At 39.9% G+C, this 18779-nt stretch overlaps 1 protein-coding gene across 2 annotated transcripts in view; it reads left to right on the top strand.

Moving 5' to 3' along the window:
- Nucleotides 1-9477, top strand: part of LOC117272151 (receptor-type tyrosine-protein phosphatase N2-like) — a 315897-nt gene extending 306420 nt beyond the window's left edge. For both annotated transcript variants that reach the window (XM_078172961.1, XM_078172962.1), the window contains exons 22-23: nucleotides 3015-3088; nucleotides 7775-9477. In XM_078172961.1, the coding sequence (XP_078029087.1) occupies nucleotides 3015-3088; nucleotides 7775-7846 (146 nt within the window). In that variant the 3' untranslated portion in view covers nucleotides 7847-9477. The remainder of the gene's footprint in view (nucleotides 1-3014; nucleotides 3089-7774) is intronic.
- Nucleotides 9478-18779: the final 9302 nt, after the last annotated feature.

Genomic DNA, 18779 nt, shown 5'->3' on the forward strand with positions numbered 1-18779 from the left:
AACTTCATTTGCCTGCCAGGAGATATTCGTTCAAAATTATGTAATATATTTTGTTGACAAATGTATCCCTTTAAAACACCTTCATTTTCCCCTACAAGTACATTAAGAGCATCAAACCTTAGAAGTCCCTCTTTTCATTTGTTATTTCATTACATGAATACTTTTACTTCAGTGTTCTTTTCTTACCTTTCTTTATTTCAATTTTCAAGTTTGCACTTCTGTTTTCCTCATAGAGCCTGACCCAAATGTGTTTTTTGAGGACACTTTGATATGTGGATGTAAAAACAGACTCAATAATAATTTATCAGCTAATGTCCCTTTCCCACACAAAACCTCTATCATCACAAGAAACCCACCTTTCTTGTAATTTAATTTACTGAAAATATTTTATTAACTATAAGAAATGAAAAAAAACTTGATGTTATATGTAAATTTTACTGATAATTGCATGTGTATGAAATGATAACCAGTGTTGGGAGGATTGCTTTTAAAACATATGCAACTACAGACTACTGAAGACATGCTCTAAAATGTAATTTGTAACATATGTAATTAGATTACTCAAACTAACATATTTTAAATACTTTGGATACTTTTAGTCGTTTTTTTGGGGGGGTCTTATATTTCCATACTAAAAACGCATGGCAGTGTACCTGGCTGTGCATTTTTCTAAAAATCTGTTTATTATCTCCTGACATCAAAGAAGTGTCTCTCTCTGTCCACACTGAATCTGTTAAATTCTATTACATCATGTAAACAAATCACAATCAAATGGAGATGTAACCACTTGAAAGATGAGCAAGTACTTCCCATCCTTCTACGTTTGTACCCTTTACACTGAAAACACCTTACACATTCTGATATTTACTGGAAATGACATACAATATAGCCAACAGGAAGTAGGCTGTTTTTAGCAATGGTGATTTACCAGAAACTTTAAGCTCCCTGGAGAATTTCCTCCAGCCAGATGCTGCCTTACTTGGGTTTTTGCAGTTAAGTAAGGAGATATCGTATTAGTAATTTTGTCACTTCAACCTCACGAATCAGCCTGTCATTGTCCAATGTCAAGCTTTCAAAGCAACCGACAGGAATAAATATCAACAGGGCATCCTACAAAAGTTCAGCTAAAAACAGCAGCACTGCGTCGATCACGGTTAGTAAGGACATTTCCGGAGAAAACAATGCAATGAAACTGAGGCTCGCTCATGTTGCATTTAGTTAGGACACAGTGTTAGAGCACAAGAACAAATAAAGTAAAACCTTCAAGTAATCTATTTTTAAAGACAGCAACTGTTTTCGGAAGACCACCAATTCAAACTGTAACAGACTGGTTTCTCATATTTTGTATTTTAAATATGCAACTAAGTTACTTGTATTCTGTTAGTCCCCAACCCTGATTATAACTGAAAACACAAATACAGCAAAAATATGTTTGCCTGTAAGAAGGTCCAGAGGCTGACTGTCAGTGCATCTGTCACATTGATGAATAAATATTATCAGCCAAATATATAGAGAAACTATTTGGTTAATGACATGACCCTAAACCAGTAGACTAGAGACTTGAGACTTGGATTAGAGTCAGGCCTGAGACTTGACTTGGACTTTGCTGCGGTGTAACTTGATATCTTAGAGACTGGAACTTGGCACAAGACTTAAAAACCAAAATCAAGTGTCAGGTTTGGTAAAATCTTGAAGGTTATGATGCAGAACAGCCACCGCTCCACCCGGCTTGGTCTCGGCAAGGTGTTGAAAACATCAGTAAGTCCAAACAGGTAGAAAAAGATTTTTGCAAACTTACATCTACGTAGTGTTTTACTTTATTGTTGAGCTTTAGTACCCTGGAAATCCAGAGTTCTCGGGAGAGCATAATTTGAATTTGCTCAGGGAGTCACTCTGGCAATCAGTAATGATGCTCATTACCTATGCCCATGAAACCGAGCTGCACCAATCACATCGCTGTATCTGATATAGGCAGACCAGAGGCGAGCTAAACAGATGACGACAGCGCTGCGATTGCTTATTTGCCTTTACCCACTTTGTCTTTGTATCCACGTAACTGGTTATTATTTATCACTAATTTCATTGTGACCAGTAGTCAACCCTACAATATTATCGCAATATCAGTATCGAGGTATTTAGTCAACACTATTTTGATATTTGATTTCCTCTATATCACCCAGCCATATAAGACAATGTCAAACAGACTGTGCATATGACCCTGAATATTTATTTGGTCTTTAGATTTAAGGTACTTCGTTTTAATTATGTAGACAACTCTATTAACTTAGATTTGAAAGGAGACTCCACTTGAAAAGATATTTCACTTAACTGAGTGTAGTTTAAAAATCAGTCACGTCTCTCAAAGTATTATAATCTGTCATTACAATGTCTGATGATCTGACCAGTGTTTGGTCAGAGGTCATTCAGCCAACTGCTGGCAGCCACGCTGTCATCAGCTGTGGGGCACCGTGCCAGGCTGGCACGCTGACAAGCTGACAAGCTGACTGGCAAGTAAACTGGGACCAACACACACAAACATGCACACACACACAGGCATGTCAGATTTTGGCAGGGGCTGACAGAGCTCTGGTGGGCAACCTTCATGAGCTCAAAGGCTACAGGACGACTATCAAAGAGCAACGAGGGGCTTTAAGATCGGCTCAGTTTCTTTTTAAAAATGCCACAGACATGTGGGGCTGTGATTCCCCTCACACAGCCCTCTCCAACAGTTTCTTTTCCCTCTTTATCTTTTTTCATCCCGACAACAAAACACCACCACCTAGCTGTTTGTGGAGTCCGTGTGTGTGCGTGTGTGTGTGTGTGTGTGTTTGTTTGTGCAAAGAGGATGAATGTAATCGCCTTTTGCTGTTCTAAAGGGAGTGGGTATAAAACACCAGATTGACAGATGTTAGCTGGATTATCTCGCTGGCGCTTTGAACACAATCCAACACCATTTTCTACGTGTGTGTTTTTGTGTGTGTGTGTGTTTGTGTTTGTGCGCGTCTGTGTGACAGGTGCCAAGGAGATTGATATTGCAGCGACTCTGGAGCACCTGCGGGACCAGAGGCCGGGAATGGTTCAGACCAAGGTAACACACACACACACACACACACACACACACACACACACACACACACACCTCAGTCTGTTTGTTGATGCGGAAAACTTGTGTTTTGTGGCAGGTAGGCTGTAGATGATACACTGCAAAAACAAAAACCTATTTTAACGATCTAACATTTACATTTTAAAGACCCCACTGGGAGTGATTCATTAATTTACACACAATGGGTAAGAGATTTTCACATATCATTTACCACAGAGCAAAAGGTGCTGGTAACTACAAGATGAATGGATTGTGTAGTCAGAAGAATAAGTCAGAAATATTTGTGGTTGCGCGATCTCTGTCGCTGACATGACATTTCACTCAGTGCCTCATGAAACATAAAACAAGCAGTTAAACAAAGTAGATTAAGCATGATAACTAGAGACCATCTTGCAATATGATCACATCAGCTGCTATACAGCGACTTGTGACTTGTGAATACACACACAGACTCACAAGGTGAAAACACTACTAACCTCACTGTGGCAGCTGGTAATAAGTGAGCTTTAGAGATGTTGGTGTGCATATTTTTTAACTTTGAGGAGAGGGTTCATCCCAGTATCCCTCCTCGACTCCTCTATCCTCAATCACTTGTCCCTGAAATCAGTCGTGACTCGCCATCATGTAGGAGGTCCCAATTATTTAAATGCACACCACACACAACACGCCCCCCTGATTGGATATCAGTTATTGATTGGACAGCGCAGCGCTGCAGTTGATTGGACTGATCTAATACATTACAATATCACTGGAGTTTCATACCAGAATGAAGACAGATAAGAGATTAAACTCAAGTGTATCACTCCCAAGTTTTATATTTTATTTGTTTTCTAATTCACCATCTAGCCTAGTTAAAGACTTTTCTCTTCACGGTCTGTTATTTCCTTCATCAACTTTTATTGTCAATACAGTTAAATGCAGAGAGAGCCTGTCTGTCAGCAAGAAGCACTTTTATATCAGTGATTGTCATTTCCATTCAGTCACATGTGAGGCTGATCATTCCTCAGCATTGGGTTGATGAGTTACAGAATTTCAGTTTTCCCTGGAATATTCGCTCTAATAAATCATTTCCAGTGTTCAAAAGACACCATAGTCATATTTTTGATTATTAAATAATGAATTCACAATCTGAATATCAATACATTTATTTATACATTATGTGTGTGCAGACACAAACTCCATTAAAAGTTTCTAGAGCTGTTAATGGAGCCTATAAAGCCTCCTAATAGCTGATCCACCTGTGATCAGCTGCTGCCATCATCGGAAATGGGCATCGCTTCATGTGATGCTTCAGGGGACGTTTCATTTCTCTAAAGGCATATTTCCTCATTTCCTCTATCCTCGCATCCCTTCCCTGTGTCTTACGAGGGCGGAGTGAAGACGCAAGGTAGAGACACAAGTGAGGCAAACGTGGATGCAAGATCAGGTCTTGAGGTGAACCCAGAGCTAACCCTGACTAGCTGATGCCACTGCTTCCAGTGTTTATGCTAAGCTAAGAAGAAATTTGGGAAGAAATTCTTTGTAAAATAGGTCAGTGTGACTCTATTTACTCATTAGATGTGGGTATTCTCTGGCCACAGTTTTATAAAAGTTAAGCTATTCCCGACTTTTAGTTTGGCTGCACTTTGCCACAGAATCACACGGCCCCAGCTCGGAGCAGCAGCTGCAACTTTCCCCCGCCATTGCACGGCAGCTCGTCACAGGCCGCACTTTACATCTCCTTGATGTGTTTTCATGAGTTGTATCGATCTTCTCATTTAACTCTCATTAAGTGTGACATCATCGTGTTAGGAACAATAAGTACAGCGCTTCTCTCATACACTGTTTACTGATCAATACTTTTTTATTACCCATGTTCACCTGTGACATGACATCATTTTTGCTGTTACAAGTGGGCCAGATTTACTGCACTAAAGGGTAGTGGCTGTACCTTACAGTGGTGTATTGTAGCAAATGCAGTGTAATCTGACACACGTTCATTTAGAGCAGCATACACATTTCTGTCTGAGCTAAAGATATTTCTGCACCGTCAAGAGTTTGGAAAGAAAGTTAGTTTGATGTATCATCTCCACAAAGCTTCAAATGCCATCTTGTCATTCTTGAATCTGATATTTAGTCATTGACAGCTGCTGGGGTCCAACCTGCGACCTCCACCTCCCAGTGCGGCCTCTCTAACAATGAATCACACCCCTATTAAAACTTCATTTTATCTGAAAGTCTAGCTTTGACTGGTACTCTTCGTGCCCCGTCGTGAGATAGGTTGGATTTACGATTTTTTTTTAGGACTCATTCCTCCACATCAGGCAAGATCAATCGATTTCTGAAAAGTAATTGAACAGGGATTATAGTCAGGTCTGCGCAGATCACAGAGGAATATGTATAGAATTCAAATGGGTGGTGATAATCTGTGCTAAAACCTGCTCCCAGGGTAGCACTATCAGAAGTTCTGAGGCAGCCGACTTAGTTTTATGAACTGAATAAAAATGAATAAGTACTTGAAATGGAAATAGAGTTCCATGGAGTTTTTTCCTCATATCATTTTCTAACTGTTTGAAAAGTGAATAATAGAGGTCACAAAAGTTAAACACAAATTTTAGCTAATTTTAAACATTTAAAGTTTTAATTCCTTTGTTGGTTTGATACTCCCCAATATGGACCTTTTAAAGGTGACCTGTGATGTATAATTTATTCCACAGACACTGTAAATCACACCTCTGCACAGCCTCAGAGCTTTACCTAAAACAGCCAGAGTCATTCCTCGTCACACTGTACGCAGGGTGACGCCAGGCCAGCTCTGGAAACTTCAATTACCAGCTGATCTGTGAACATAATTAGAAAGGAAAGCCAGGATGTGTGTAAAACATTGCTGGTATCGATCCAGGCTTTATTAAACCATGTATCCTGAGCAAGCGGCTGTCACGGCGCTCTGGCTGAGTTCCTCACACATTGATTCCCCTCATGGTCAGGAGTCCCAGCCTCAGCACTCGGATTTCATTTCAGATTTCGATGAGGGAAGATGTTGTTTGGGCCGTTTATCTCCCTCCTTCTGTGATGATACAGTAAACTAAACTTGAAGCAAGTGTACGTCCTCTAATTATGATATATATCAAAATAAAGTGGCAAGTTGATACGTTTGCCACGAGGGCATTTTAATGCAGTAATTACTTAAAATTACATTAATGACAGATAATTCTGTAGCAGCACCTTTACCAAAGAAACACCGTTCATTGCTGCCTGATCTTTTTTTTCCACCATAAACTGAAATATACTAGACATTGAATTATTTTTAAACATGCAGAGGAGGATTGGATAGTTTCTTTTCCAGCCCAGGATAGTGTCTGCAGCTTTAATCTCAGGTAGCAACGATAACCACCAATTGAAGGATTAGGAAAGCGAGTATCTTGTGGAACCTGTTTTAGAAATAAATGGCTGAGAGGTGCAGGCAGATTAATGTTTTTGCACTGAGATTTTTTTGCAACTCAGAGCATGGAACATGGACAGCTAATATGACACTGTTCAAAGAGATCTTTAGGCCCTGCTTGCACCTGGTCCATCATGAGTGATTGGATCACAAGTGGACAGCCCTAAATACAGGTGTGAGGGCAGCGAATGCGAGATCAACAAGATCTGATCGCTCAGACCATATTTGGAAGTGGTCTTGGCCTCATATGGCCACATTCTTGGAGCAGCAGGTGCTACACACCTTCTCACACTGAGTCGCACGTCTAAAAATAAATCTGACCTCATGTTGTGTCAATCACGTTTGCATGCTGAGATCGAAACTTTCGGCCGTCATTGAAATTTTCAGAACAGGTTTGATTGTCTATGTTTTTCGCATCCGTCAGATAGGTAACTCCAGTAGAGACAGGCAAAGAAGGAAATGTTTCTTTTCATTTTGTCACGTATTGTGAATTTTCACACAAATACAATAATAAAACACATCGGAATCAGTCTGCAAGGTTTCTGTGTGTGTGACCGATGGATTAAGAAAAAAAAAAACGCATTTAAAAAAAAAAAAAACGACTTAGTGCAGTAAGGCCTTGACATGTCCTGGGCCGGATTGATGGTCCGCCTATTCAGCTCGCGTCCTTGCATAGGCATAAGTACAAACTCATTTGTGTGCCAACAGTGTTATTTTAAAGTGCCAAAGAACAACAAAAAAGGTCATAAAAGAAGTTTTTTCATGCCAAGGTCTTTGAAAACTACTTCTTCCAGTTAAAAAGAAGAATGCATTTGGCCTATGCAAACAGAAATGATGTATGTGTTTATTTGCATATAGAGAGGGGTAGCGAGATCTAATCACAAAATGGTCACTTGAGACTCATATGTAGACGCACTCTAATGCCAGGTGTGAACAGACTTAGAGATGTCCACTTGTTATCGGATCACCTGAGACAAATGTTAATACCAGGTGTAAACAGGGCCTCAATTGAGCTGAAACTATAAAAGTGTGGGGAGCTACAGTAGGATTTTGTAGGACTTCGTTACCCAGCCAAAACTTCTTGCAGGTGCACCAGGTTCATCATCTTGCCGAAGGGCTCTTTGGCAGCATTTATCACTGATATCAAATTTGTGACGAATGCACTCTGCTTTCCAGAGTTTTGTTCCCACCTGTATCAGTACATTTCACCTTCTTATTCTCTCTTTTTTCCCTTTCTTTTCTTCCTGCAGGATCAATTTGAGTTTGCGTTGACGGCCGTTGCAGAGGAGGTGAACGCCATTCTGAAAGCTCTTCCACAGTAGAAAGGAGCGCCTCCTTCTGATGAACCTCCTTCCTTATCTTCACCTCCTCTCTTGTCTCATTGAGAGGACGGTCCCTATTATTACATCCTTATTTGTCCTCCTCCTGTCTCCTCAGTTTGCTTCCTTGTTCCAATCTCCTTCTTTCATTCTCCCCCTCTGACTGTTTTGTTTTATGCTTTCTCGTTTCATTTATTCTTTTCCCAAATTATCATCCTTGTTTTTCCGGTGTCCTTTTCTTTCGTCTGTCCAGTTCATACATGTCATTTCCTAAATGTCCTTCTTTCCATTCTCTTTATTGTCATGTCCTTTCTGTCTTCAGAAAAAAAAGCAGATGTCCCTTCCTTCCCTCATTGTGTCCATTCTCCTCTTGTGTCCTTTCCTTAAACATCCTCTTCTTTCCACTAATGCCCCCTCCCTTCCTTTCCTCCCATCTCCTCCTCTCCTTGCATCTTAGTAAACATTGTGCCAGGAAAACGTTGAACCAGTCCTGTACATAGATAGACCTTCCTTCTATTGTAATGATCCATGCAGCCTGTTTTCCAAAGTGTCATTTACACACATTTTCATAGATTGATAAAAAAAAAAATGCTTCTCTATGTTCTGTTAAGAGTATATTTATTATCATTTCTGTTTGGATGTTATGAGTTTGTGTGGGATGTTGATCATCATGTCTGTATCACAAAATTGTATTTGTGTCTGATTTTTAGAGCCATGCTTTCTGATATGTTGTCATGCAGTACGCTAGAGTGTCACAGTTTAACTTATCTTTCATCTCCCATTGAGGATTTTTTCCCCAATAACAGTAAGTGATGAAAAACTGCCAATAGGGTGTTGTTTCCGGCATTTGTGGCATTTAAAATCTGTAATTTTCCACTTATTGTGAGAAATATAAAACGACGCTGGTGCTGGATGTGAGGTGAAAGAACATGGATATATTTTTCTCAATGTGTAATTCTCATTATCCTAGTAGAAGCAATATTGTGTTTCTTCAACCTGAATCACTATCTCTCGTGGACAACCAATATTGTGGCTTGTCAGTGAAGTTACACTCATGTCTGCCTTAATAAAAAAACAGTAGATGGACTCTTAAAATGCGTCCAGCCACGATGAAGCTATAGGCTAGTGTGTAACGCTTCATTTTAAAATGGCCTTATTCCAGGGGATTAACCTGTGGATTAAAGGTTTGCCGTGCTGTTACTTAGTGAAAATCCCTCTGATAAGCACTGGAGAATATGCAGTCTTTAATAATCTGGTCCAGGACGTTATTTATTGTGAGAAGTTTGTGACAGTCTTTGAATCAGCTCAACAGCAGTCATCTTGTGTACTTTAAAAATAAACTAATAATCAATTTGAACACTGAAATGATGCCGTTATAAAATCAAGTGTTTCTGACTAGTGCTTTTATGATAAAAGAGGTTAGTCTTGCTTCTGAATAGCAGTTCTTCTATGTAGCATTAATGGATGATTTGTACATGTACAGTAGCTGAACCTGTATTGCATTGAAAACTAGTTTGCAGTTCCACTTGTCAGCTGGTTTTCCCAAAAGCATCTTGGGACTAACTGGTTTTTGTTCCGTTGTAAATGAAAAGAGCAGCATTAAAGGTCCAGACCTTTTCTGCATTTGCATGTTTAAGCTAGTTTACTTCAAACTGCTTGTGCTTTACATCGCTGCTAACCAAATGATGTTCCTGTGTCTCACCTTTTTGAACATATTGTGTTTTAAAATATATTCTAAGTGCCCAAACCTTCCCATTCATTTCCGTCAATGATAAAAATTAATTAGTGGTCCCAACCTAGTTACCGTTTGCCAGTTCTGTTGAGCTAGCTGCTGCTTCAAGAAGCTGACAGCAAGGATCACGTGTGATAGAAGGATATATTCACAATGGTAACTTTTAGGAAGAAAGCAAAATTATGCCTTTAAGCTTCTTTATTGATACAAGAGAAATAAAGAGGAGTCAAACCTGTCTGTCATTAGGCTAGCTCTTTTTGATGTGGCGATACGTTAGCTAGCTAGTTAGCCAGCATTCTGCTAACGTTAGCTAACTTAAGATGTGACAATGAGCAGTGTAGTGATAGCTATGGTGACTTTGACAGTCTCTCAACCTCATCTTTTAACCATCTTCAAAACTTGGTTCTTTTCAACATAGACGAGTCCAGCACGGAGCATATAAGTATGACAAGAAAGGGAAAAGTTGACGTTCTGCAGCGTTTAAGCTTGTTCAATAGTTATTGGAGCACAGAGCAAAAATGGGTGGGACTTAGGAAGGGCTTATTATCATTGGAAGATTATTCAAAGCAGACACTTAAAATTAGCGTTCACTTGCAACCACATTACCACTTCTTTTTTTTTTCCTTAAGATATTTTTTTGGGGCTTTTTAGCCTTTAATGTATAGGACAGACAAGCGTGAAGGGGGAAGTGAGAGAGGGGGAGTGACATGCAGCAGAGGGCCACAGGCTGGAGTCGAACCCGGGCTGCTGCGGCAACAGCCTTGTACATGGAGCGCCTGCTCTGCCACTAAGCCACCGGTGCCCCCACATTACCACTTCTATTGAAAGTTTTTGTTGAAGGTTTAAGGAGTCTGCTGTTTAATTATCATATTGTTTGGAAATGAATGGAAAGAAATTGACAAACTAGATTAAAAGTCTAAAAGTCTGCGACATGCATTCATAGACTGTCAGCAGTAATTAGAAGCTTACTTGCTTTGTATTTAAAGGGAAAAAACACCAGTATGGTGCTTTAAGTTGTTATTGCTACTACAGTCTGTATCCATTGGTGCTTTTTTTTGTGCTTACAATTAAAGGCCTCTATGGGCTTGTAAACAAAAGTCACATATTTTACAAGTAACCTGTTAATTGGACAGTTTGGGTAACCTGTCGAATACAAGTCGATGTAGGTTTTCTTGGCTTTCCAAGCATGAAGAACTCCCTGGGCTGTGGGGCAGATGGTTTTACCTGTGTGTGACTGTGTCTGAGGGCTGAGAGAAATAATACCACTCATAAACCCTTAGGTTTTGGATGAAGTTCTTGTTGATCGGGATTAAGTTAGAAGCTTGATCTACGAGAACAGAAAAGCTTGTTCAAGTAAACAAAACAGCACTAACATGCTTGGGGGTGATCACCAACACAACCATTATCTAAAGATGCCTTTGGGAAACAGCTCATAGTTTGTGAAAAATCATCTTAATTTCACTAGTTTTAATTAGCGGACAGCAGTGTCGTGCATTAGTGTACTAAACAAGCATGTTTATTGAACTAAGATTGATATATGGCACCCAGCATGCCAGTGCTGTGTCAAAGATTGTTTCCCTGTCAATGTGTGTTTGTGTTTCCCCCAACCTACATATGAACCAAACCTTTTATTTTACATAACCAAGAAGGGGGCGCCACTCATTTTAAGAAGCGGGTAACACTATTTTGATAACACAACACTGGCATGGCTATTGCACCTGGCAATTTGTGCAATACAGCTACCGATGCTGTTGAAGCCGAACAGTTTAAATGAACATATGAACATAAACTAGTTCATTTCAATCTTTGTGAACTCAACTTTGAACTCTTGTGAAGTGTGAACGTGCACAACACTGGCTGACACTAAATGAACAGGTTTAAAGATTCTATCCATCAATTACAATTGTTTTATTTTGTTTTATTTGAATCTCCAATGATATGACTTGCATACACTATGTTACTAGTGCATGGCTATTTATTCAGCAATTAAGTGTGCTGTACTTTCCTGTGGCCTCGAGACCATTTTAGCAAAACTCTTAAAGCAAACAACTTCATTCCACGCTATGTACTGCACGAGAACCTTAAAAGTGCAAAAGCCAAGGATTATCATCTCCAGACTGTGCAGATCATGGTTAAAGCGAGTTGAAAGGTGGTGCAGTGTCGATATGATGTAACACTGCAGCAAGCTGGTGTCATGTTGGAATTGACTCCATTTTTCATCACAAAATTGAAACTTGCTGCAAGGAATGCTCCTTTTAACGGCTTGTTTAATGTAGAATCGGATCTTATTTTTTCTGCCTTTCTAAAGACACTGTCACGTATGTGTTAAAAATATGGAAACCCATGAAACTGCATTGAGGGAATTGAAATGATCTGATTCTATCTGTCATTTTTAATGGGAGTAAAAACTAAACATGGGTTTTTGTTTTTGCAGTGAGGATGCTCAGTAGGTCACATTCCCCAATGCTCTACTGTCTTTCACACAATTCATCAAGTATCAATAGATGGCTGGTCTGTTGCATTAACACACTGTACATAAACAAAAAAAAGAAAAAAACAACAGAAGATATTTTTGTTCTATTGGTGTAAACAACTTGTGAATAAAGTCTCATTGTCGATGCAGTATTGTAATGCAATCCTGACTTGTTAGTTTTGTCTCCTTTTCCTGTCTTACCACTGTTGTTCATAAAAGTTGTGCTTGGGACGTAATTGTACACAATCATTTGTATCCATCTGGGTGGGCGGTGAAACACCTGTTTTATAGAGCACTGAACACCCGGCTGCATTTTAAATCAGACACTGTGTCGTTAGGTTAGGCGTGACAAAAAGTGCCTTCCTGCAGTAGATGGTGTTTGCAGCTCGACATTCACCGGATCCTAATTTTATATTCGACACTAATCCAGTGAAAGTTTTCTGAAAACACCTACTCTTCTCTTTCAGCATCACTCTGCCTCTCATTCACAATTTCTTACTTAAAAGCTGTTTATGTGGAGGTGCCACATGAGACATGACGGCATAATAGTAGGCTACACAAAAAATATGGTTTGAAACACGGTTTGTGGAGTCACAATTTAAAGGAGCAGTGTTTGAGATTTTTGGGGATTTAGTGGCATCTAGTGGTGAGGATTGAAGATTGCAACCAGCTGAAACTTCTACCTGTTAGATTTCCTTCAGTGTTCATTGTTCAGGAGGTTTTTAGCAGAAGCCATATTAGTGTTGGAGTGTTTTTCTCTAATGTTTGGCTTGTTGGACACCTCCGTTAGCCCAGCACCTGCTAATGTGTGCTAACCTTTTTTCTGATCCATAGTAGGTTTTTATCGTGAGCTGAGTTATCCGCAGAGGTGTCCTCTCCAAAACAAACAGACCCAGTGATTTAGACCGTTAAAAACACAGAATAAAGCAGTATCATATTACAAATCTGTGTTTCTCAAATGCTGTTTGGCTCGTCGGAGACAGGCTACTAGCCCAGTATCTGCTAATGTGTGCTCACCTTTTTTCTCTTACAACTTAACAAAATCCAGATATTTACAGGGTTTCATCAGCAGAGGTCTCTTCGTCCCCAAAACAAACGGACCCTGTAATTTAAACCGGTAAAAACACTGAATAAAGCAGTTTAATTAAAAAAAGTAAGTGTTTTCTTCCTCCTTGTTGCAGAGGGGCCGCTAGTTACGGTGGCTGATGCAAAAACAGAGTGTTTGGTTTGTAAAAACATGATGGTGCAACATGGCGGACACCATGGACAAGATCCCACTATGACGATATATATGGCTCATTCTAAAGTAACAAAAACACAACAATTCTTATTTTCAAGTAATTATAAACTGAAGAAAACATTCTTCTTATATTCCATTTCTGCTGATATACCCCCCTTTAATTCTAAACACTGAACCTTTAAGGAGCACGCAGCAGCCATAATTTCAGCTTACTAACAAAACTGTGCACTCTTTATTTCAAATTTAAGCTACTGGGAGGGAAAAAATCTGTAATTATCTTTTCAAATTCGACATTCCCAAAATGCAATGTCAGTATAAACCATAGACCTTTTTCAAAGCAGACATTTTGAGTAGTCATATTAGGAGAAGCACAGGTGAAACTGATGACATTAATGATGGCTCAGTTCCAGTTACTGTCCCAGTAAGCTATTCAGCTAGCCAGTAAGCTAGCTAGCATGCACAATATCAAGTAGGGGAGAGCCGCCTTGAATGTAACGCGTCAAGGTTGTAACATCCACATTTTCTCTTGATTGGTCAATGCGGTCATGACGTCATCACATCAGCATGTGACGAGTACCGTAATACACGTGCCCAGGAAATTTCAAGTCTTCTCATCCATGCTGCAGGGAGATATCCACGGAGAAGCTGGTTTTCCACAAAGTAAGTAAAAATTCACTCCCACAGTATTTTTTGACTACAGATTTTTTATTTAATGTTACAGAGCTAAAATCCGCTTGGGTGTCTGTATGTATATGTTTGTCACTAGTTTGCATCGTTTTAACACGTTATGATTGTTAGGTCCGTTCTGTAAACAACGCCAAAGCGGCCCAGTTGTAACACATGTTACATTTGAGACGACGGCAGAAATTTGCAAGCGCAGCTCGAATAATTCTGCTCTTTGTTTGCTTTTTTGTTTGTTTTACAGAATGTCCCCATAAAGGACCAAAAAAGGGGCTTGATATCAGCTGATGTGCTAAAGGCAGCCTCAGATGAGGTGTTAAAAGGGGGGCTGTCTGTGCAAAGAGTAGGGATGCACCGAAATGAAAATTTGTGGCCGAAGCCAAAGCCGAATAATATTAAATGCTTGGCCGAATACTGAATATTGTTTAGTTTTTAATTATTTTTTGCAGATGAACCCCCTCCAGATTAGTGTTGTCACAGTACCAAAATTGGATCCCACTGTACGATACCAACGAAAATATCATGGTTCTGAGTAGCATCACGATACCACAACGAAAATGAGGCAGATGTGCCTTTTGTCATTTATAAAAAGATAAATCACTTTTCTATTATAGGCTACATCAATGATATTTCAATGGAATACATTACTTATTGACTTATTCATAGGACCTCAAAAACAGCATGAATAAGTGATTAACATAGGGGGGATTGAAATAAAATAAATAAATAAAATAAGAATCAACCAGCCACCCTCCTCCCCTGATAAGTCCCTTCATAAGTAAAGAACAGTCCCTAAAGTGCAGTGAGGTTTGTGGGCCGTGAACGGCTCGTTTCTCCTCTGACACATCACATACCTGTGTTCGGCTGGCTCAGCTGTAAAGGTACTTTTGGGCAGTCATGACGCCAAGAAGAGGATATTATTGGAGCCGACTTCTCCGTTGCCGGTAAGCCGATGGCCGGCGTATTTGACAGGAATAGGCTACATTACTGTCTGTGTCTATGACCCCCGTTCAACCCACAGTTGGTGGGATTCGCCTTTCGTTTTTGCTGCTGGTTGAAATCTGTAGGCTGCTGGCACAGCGTGCTGAATGATTTAAGCCTATTTTGCTCGCTCAAACTATTTTTAGTCGCAAATGCAAGTGCAGTGAGGGACAGATAGCCACACTGCCGACATTTTACTCCGCGTGTCACGGCACACTGTTTGATTGCATTATCAAAACATGCCACTATTATTCGGCCTTGCTTTTAACTTATTCCACCGAATACCGAATGTGTGATTTTTTTTGCAATATTTGGCTGAATATATTCGGTTACCGAATATGCGGTGCATCCCTAGCAAAGAGTGGCCAAAGACTATAAAATGTGTATGGGGGAAATGTTCTGTTGTGTTGGTTTTGTTGTGTAAGTTGTAGGCTGATTTTTACTTCTGTGCCTCATAGCCTAGCAAATGTTTTAATGTGAACACATTTTTTTTAATCTTTAATCTTTTTAATCTTTAATCTGACTCTTTCCCCTTGACTGCTGTAACACTGGAATTTCTTAATTGTGGGATCAATAAAGGTGTATCTTATCTTATCTTTTAATATTTCTGGATGCTGTGTTTGTGCACTTTGTTCTGTGTGGCATGTTCTTTACACCACCGAGGTCAGTTTTACCTTTAAATTGGTAGCCTATTGTTGCAGTTTTACCTTTTAAAAAGTGCACTAGATACTGAACTGCACATATTTTGATGTTCTTTGCACTGAGATGTAGGCCTAGTCCTACCTTGAAATGTAATAGGCTAACCTATTTGGTTCTGTCTGTAGGCAAATGTTATTGTAGCCTATTTTGGGTGCACCTTGAATGCACTTCTTTATGCAACTGACATTTTAAGTCAAGAGTTTTTGCAGTAAAAAAAAAATACAAATAGACTGTTTTTCTATAGCATAGACTGTAAAAAATAAGTGATTTGGGGTGTTGCTACATAATTTGACCCTGCAGGGGTCAGTGCAGGTATGAATGGGACTTGTCCAAAACTCATGCTCCATATTTGCCAATATTCTGTGTTCAGTCAGCTGTCATTCAATGATATTCTAAATCAAATTAAGGTTCATTCATTGATTCATTCATCTTCTAACCGCTTCATCCTCTTGAGGGTTGCGGGGGGGCTGGAGCCTATCCCAGCTGACATCGGGCGAGAGGCAGGGTACACCCTGGACAGGCCGCCAGACTATTGCAGGGCTGACACATAGAGACAGACAACCATTCACGCTCACATTCACACCTACGGACAATTTAGAGTTATCCCCAATCTGCATGTCTTTGGCCTGTGGGAGGAAGCTGGAGTGCCCGGAGAGAACCCACGCTGACACGGGGAGAACATGCAAACTCCGCACAGAAGGGCTCCCACACCAGGGATCGAACCGGCAACCCTCTTGCTGTGAGGCGACAGTGCTAACCACCACACCACCGTGCCGCCCCAAATTAAGGTTGTATAACATTTTTACAACTCCATCAGTCAAAGTCGCTAACTTTGTAGGCATAATCAATGCATTTTCCTATCAAGGAATTCACACAAACGCTCCAACTGGTACATCCGGTAAGTTTTAGTAATATACAATATTTTTGATACATTCTTTTCACATTCTTGGTATGAAAGAAACGTTAAACAGTTGCCTGAATGAAATATAATTGATTCGACCTGAAAACGATGAGTTTAATGCTACTTTTTAGCAGTGTTACAATTGTAACTCCTGCTGTTACAATTAAGACTCAAATGCACTTCAGTTGTAACATCGGACAGTCTGCTTTCAGTTTTATTACTCAAGACCTGTTTTATCAATTGAAAAACTTTAAGTGGTTTATGATAGCAGACATGTGTTGGTGCTTTGCCTGAAAATATTACATATCGAGGGCTGAGAATCAAGAGGGCGTAAGTGACATTTTGGTCAAAATTGAGTTATATATATCACTTGAAAGCTCTTGATGAGCTCTTTCTACTGACAAAATTATTGAAGTAAAATATTAATAAATTTAGAGTTATTAAGCAAAAACCAAAGGTCTTAACTGTGAACATACAGAAGCAGTTAGAGCCAAAGGGCGTAAGTGCATTTACGCCCTTCTGGCATTGAGAAATATATTATGGGCAAAGTCTGAAGACAGCACATAAGTCAAAATGGCTGATGGTAAATGTAAGACTAGAAAAGGCTGCCACAGAAAAGTGGTGTTTAACACTGAAGAGGTATTGTCACAGTTATTTAAAACACCAGAAATAAGTGATGAAGGTAAGTTTTAACTCCACATTGTTTCAGTGAAGGTATCCTTCAGCCTTTAGCTGGCTAGTTTAGCCTTTAGCGAGCACAAGCTAGTTGCCTAACTAGCCTACTAAACTAGTAGCCTATTTCAGCATGTTTAGTTATAAGACAGGTGAAGGGGGGATAACTATTAGGCTATGGGGGGAAATTCTGCAGATCATTACAGAAACAGCTTACATAGTGTGTTTATGTATTATAGAAAATGCCGTGAGTCAGACTGATGAGGATAAGTTTTAACAGTTGTTTTTATACTGCCAATGCTGAAAAAGACTGATTGGGCTTTCCTGCAAATTTGCACAATTCCTATCTAAAAAGGGCTATTAAAATATATATTGGGGGTACACCCCACAGTGCTTGAATATGGTTTGTCCGAGTGGTGTTGTGGTACCCCAGCAGAAGCTGTTGCTCGACTGCTGTGAGTTGGTAAAATCATTGTCAAACATTGAACTGTTTCTCTATTACATTCAAAGGTAGGAGAGAGAGCTGTGGCACAGACAATCAAAGTAAGATGTGATGCATAGTAGCAATTAAACAACTAGTAACAGTGGCGTGCACAGACTTTTTGAAGGGCAGGGGCAAAAAGAAATAAAAGGGCACATACAGCCACTGAAAAGGGCACTAAGTTCTGCGTGTTTTCGAGGGCACTTTAGACATGTTTATTATGTTATACAAATGGTACATTATATAGCCTTAAAACAGACTAACTAGACAGACTACTCAAGTTAGTTTGTAGTTAGGATCAGCATCCACGGGAACTATGTAGATTCAATGTTGGACTGTGAAGAACACACAGAGACATGGACGTATGAAGGAAATAAATTCCTGGGGGGGTCTGGGGGTCCTCCCCTAGAAAATTTTCAATTAAGTAGATGCCATTTCCTGTATTCTAGTGCATTTTAATACCATATTAGCACCAGATAATCCAAACTGGTTCTGTGAGATATAGTTCTGGCTCAATATAGATCAAAAAAGGGCCCAACATAAAAGTCATTGCAACAGTAATGTTTCATAGTATTTCTTGGTCCTAATAGTCTTCTGGAGTTTAGTGTGTTTTCTTCACCCAAGGTGGCTCTGTGATAAAAACACACAGGGAACAATACACATTTAAAATATTTACTTGACACTTCGAAAGAAACAAACTATGATGAAGCATGGACATAAGTGCTGCTCCATTGCTGCAGGTGGCAGGGATGAATCAATGAATCAATGAATGAATCAATCAAGTTTGCCAACCAGGAGGAGGGAACTTTAGCACGTGTTTTTACCACCCAAGAGGGCAGTTTATCATGTTTTAACCAGCCAAGAGGGCAGTTTAGTGTGTTTTTTGGCTCCCAGGAGGGCATTTTGGCTGCCAAGAGGGCACTTTAGCGTGCATTTTGGCTCCCAGGAGGGCATTTTGGCTGCCAAGAGGGCACTTTAGCATGCATTTTGGCTCGCAGGAGGGCACTTTAGCGCGCATTTTGGCTCCCAAGAGGGCACTTTAGCGTGCGTTTTGGCTCCCAGGAGGCCGCTTTAGC

The sequence above is a fragment of the Epinephelus lanceolatus genome, chromosome 12, assembly GCF_041903045.1.
Source record: "Epinephelus lanceolatus isolate andai-2023 chromosome 12, ASM4190304v1, whole genome shotgun sequence".
NCBI classification, from domain to species: Eukaryota; Metazoa; Chordata; class Actinopteri; order Perciformes; family Serranidae; genus Epinephelus; species Epinephelus lanceolatus.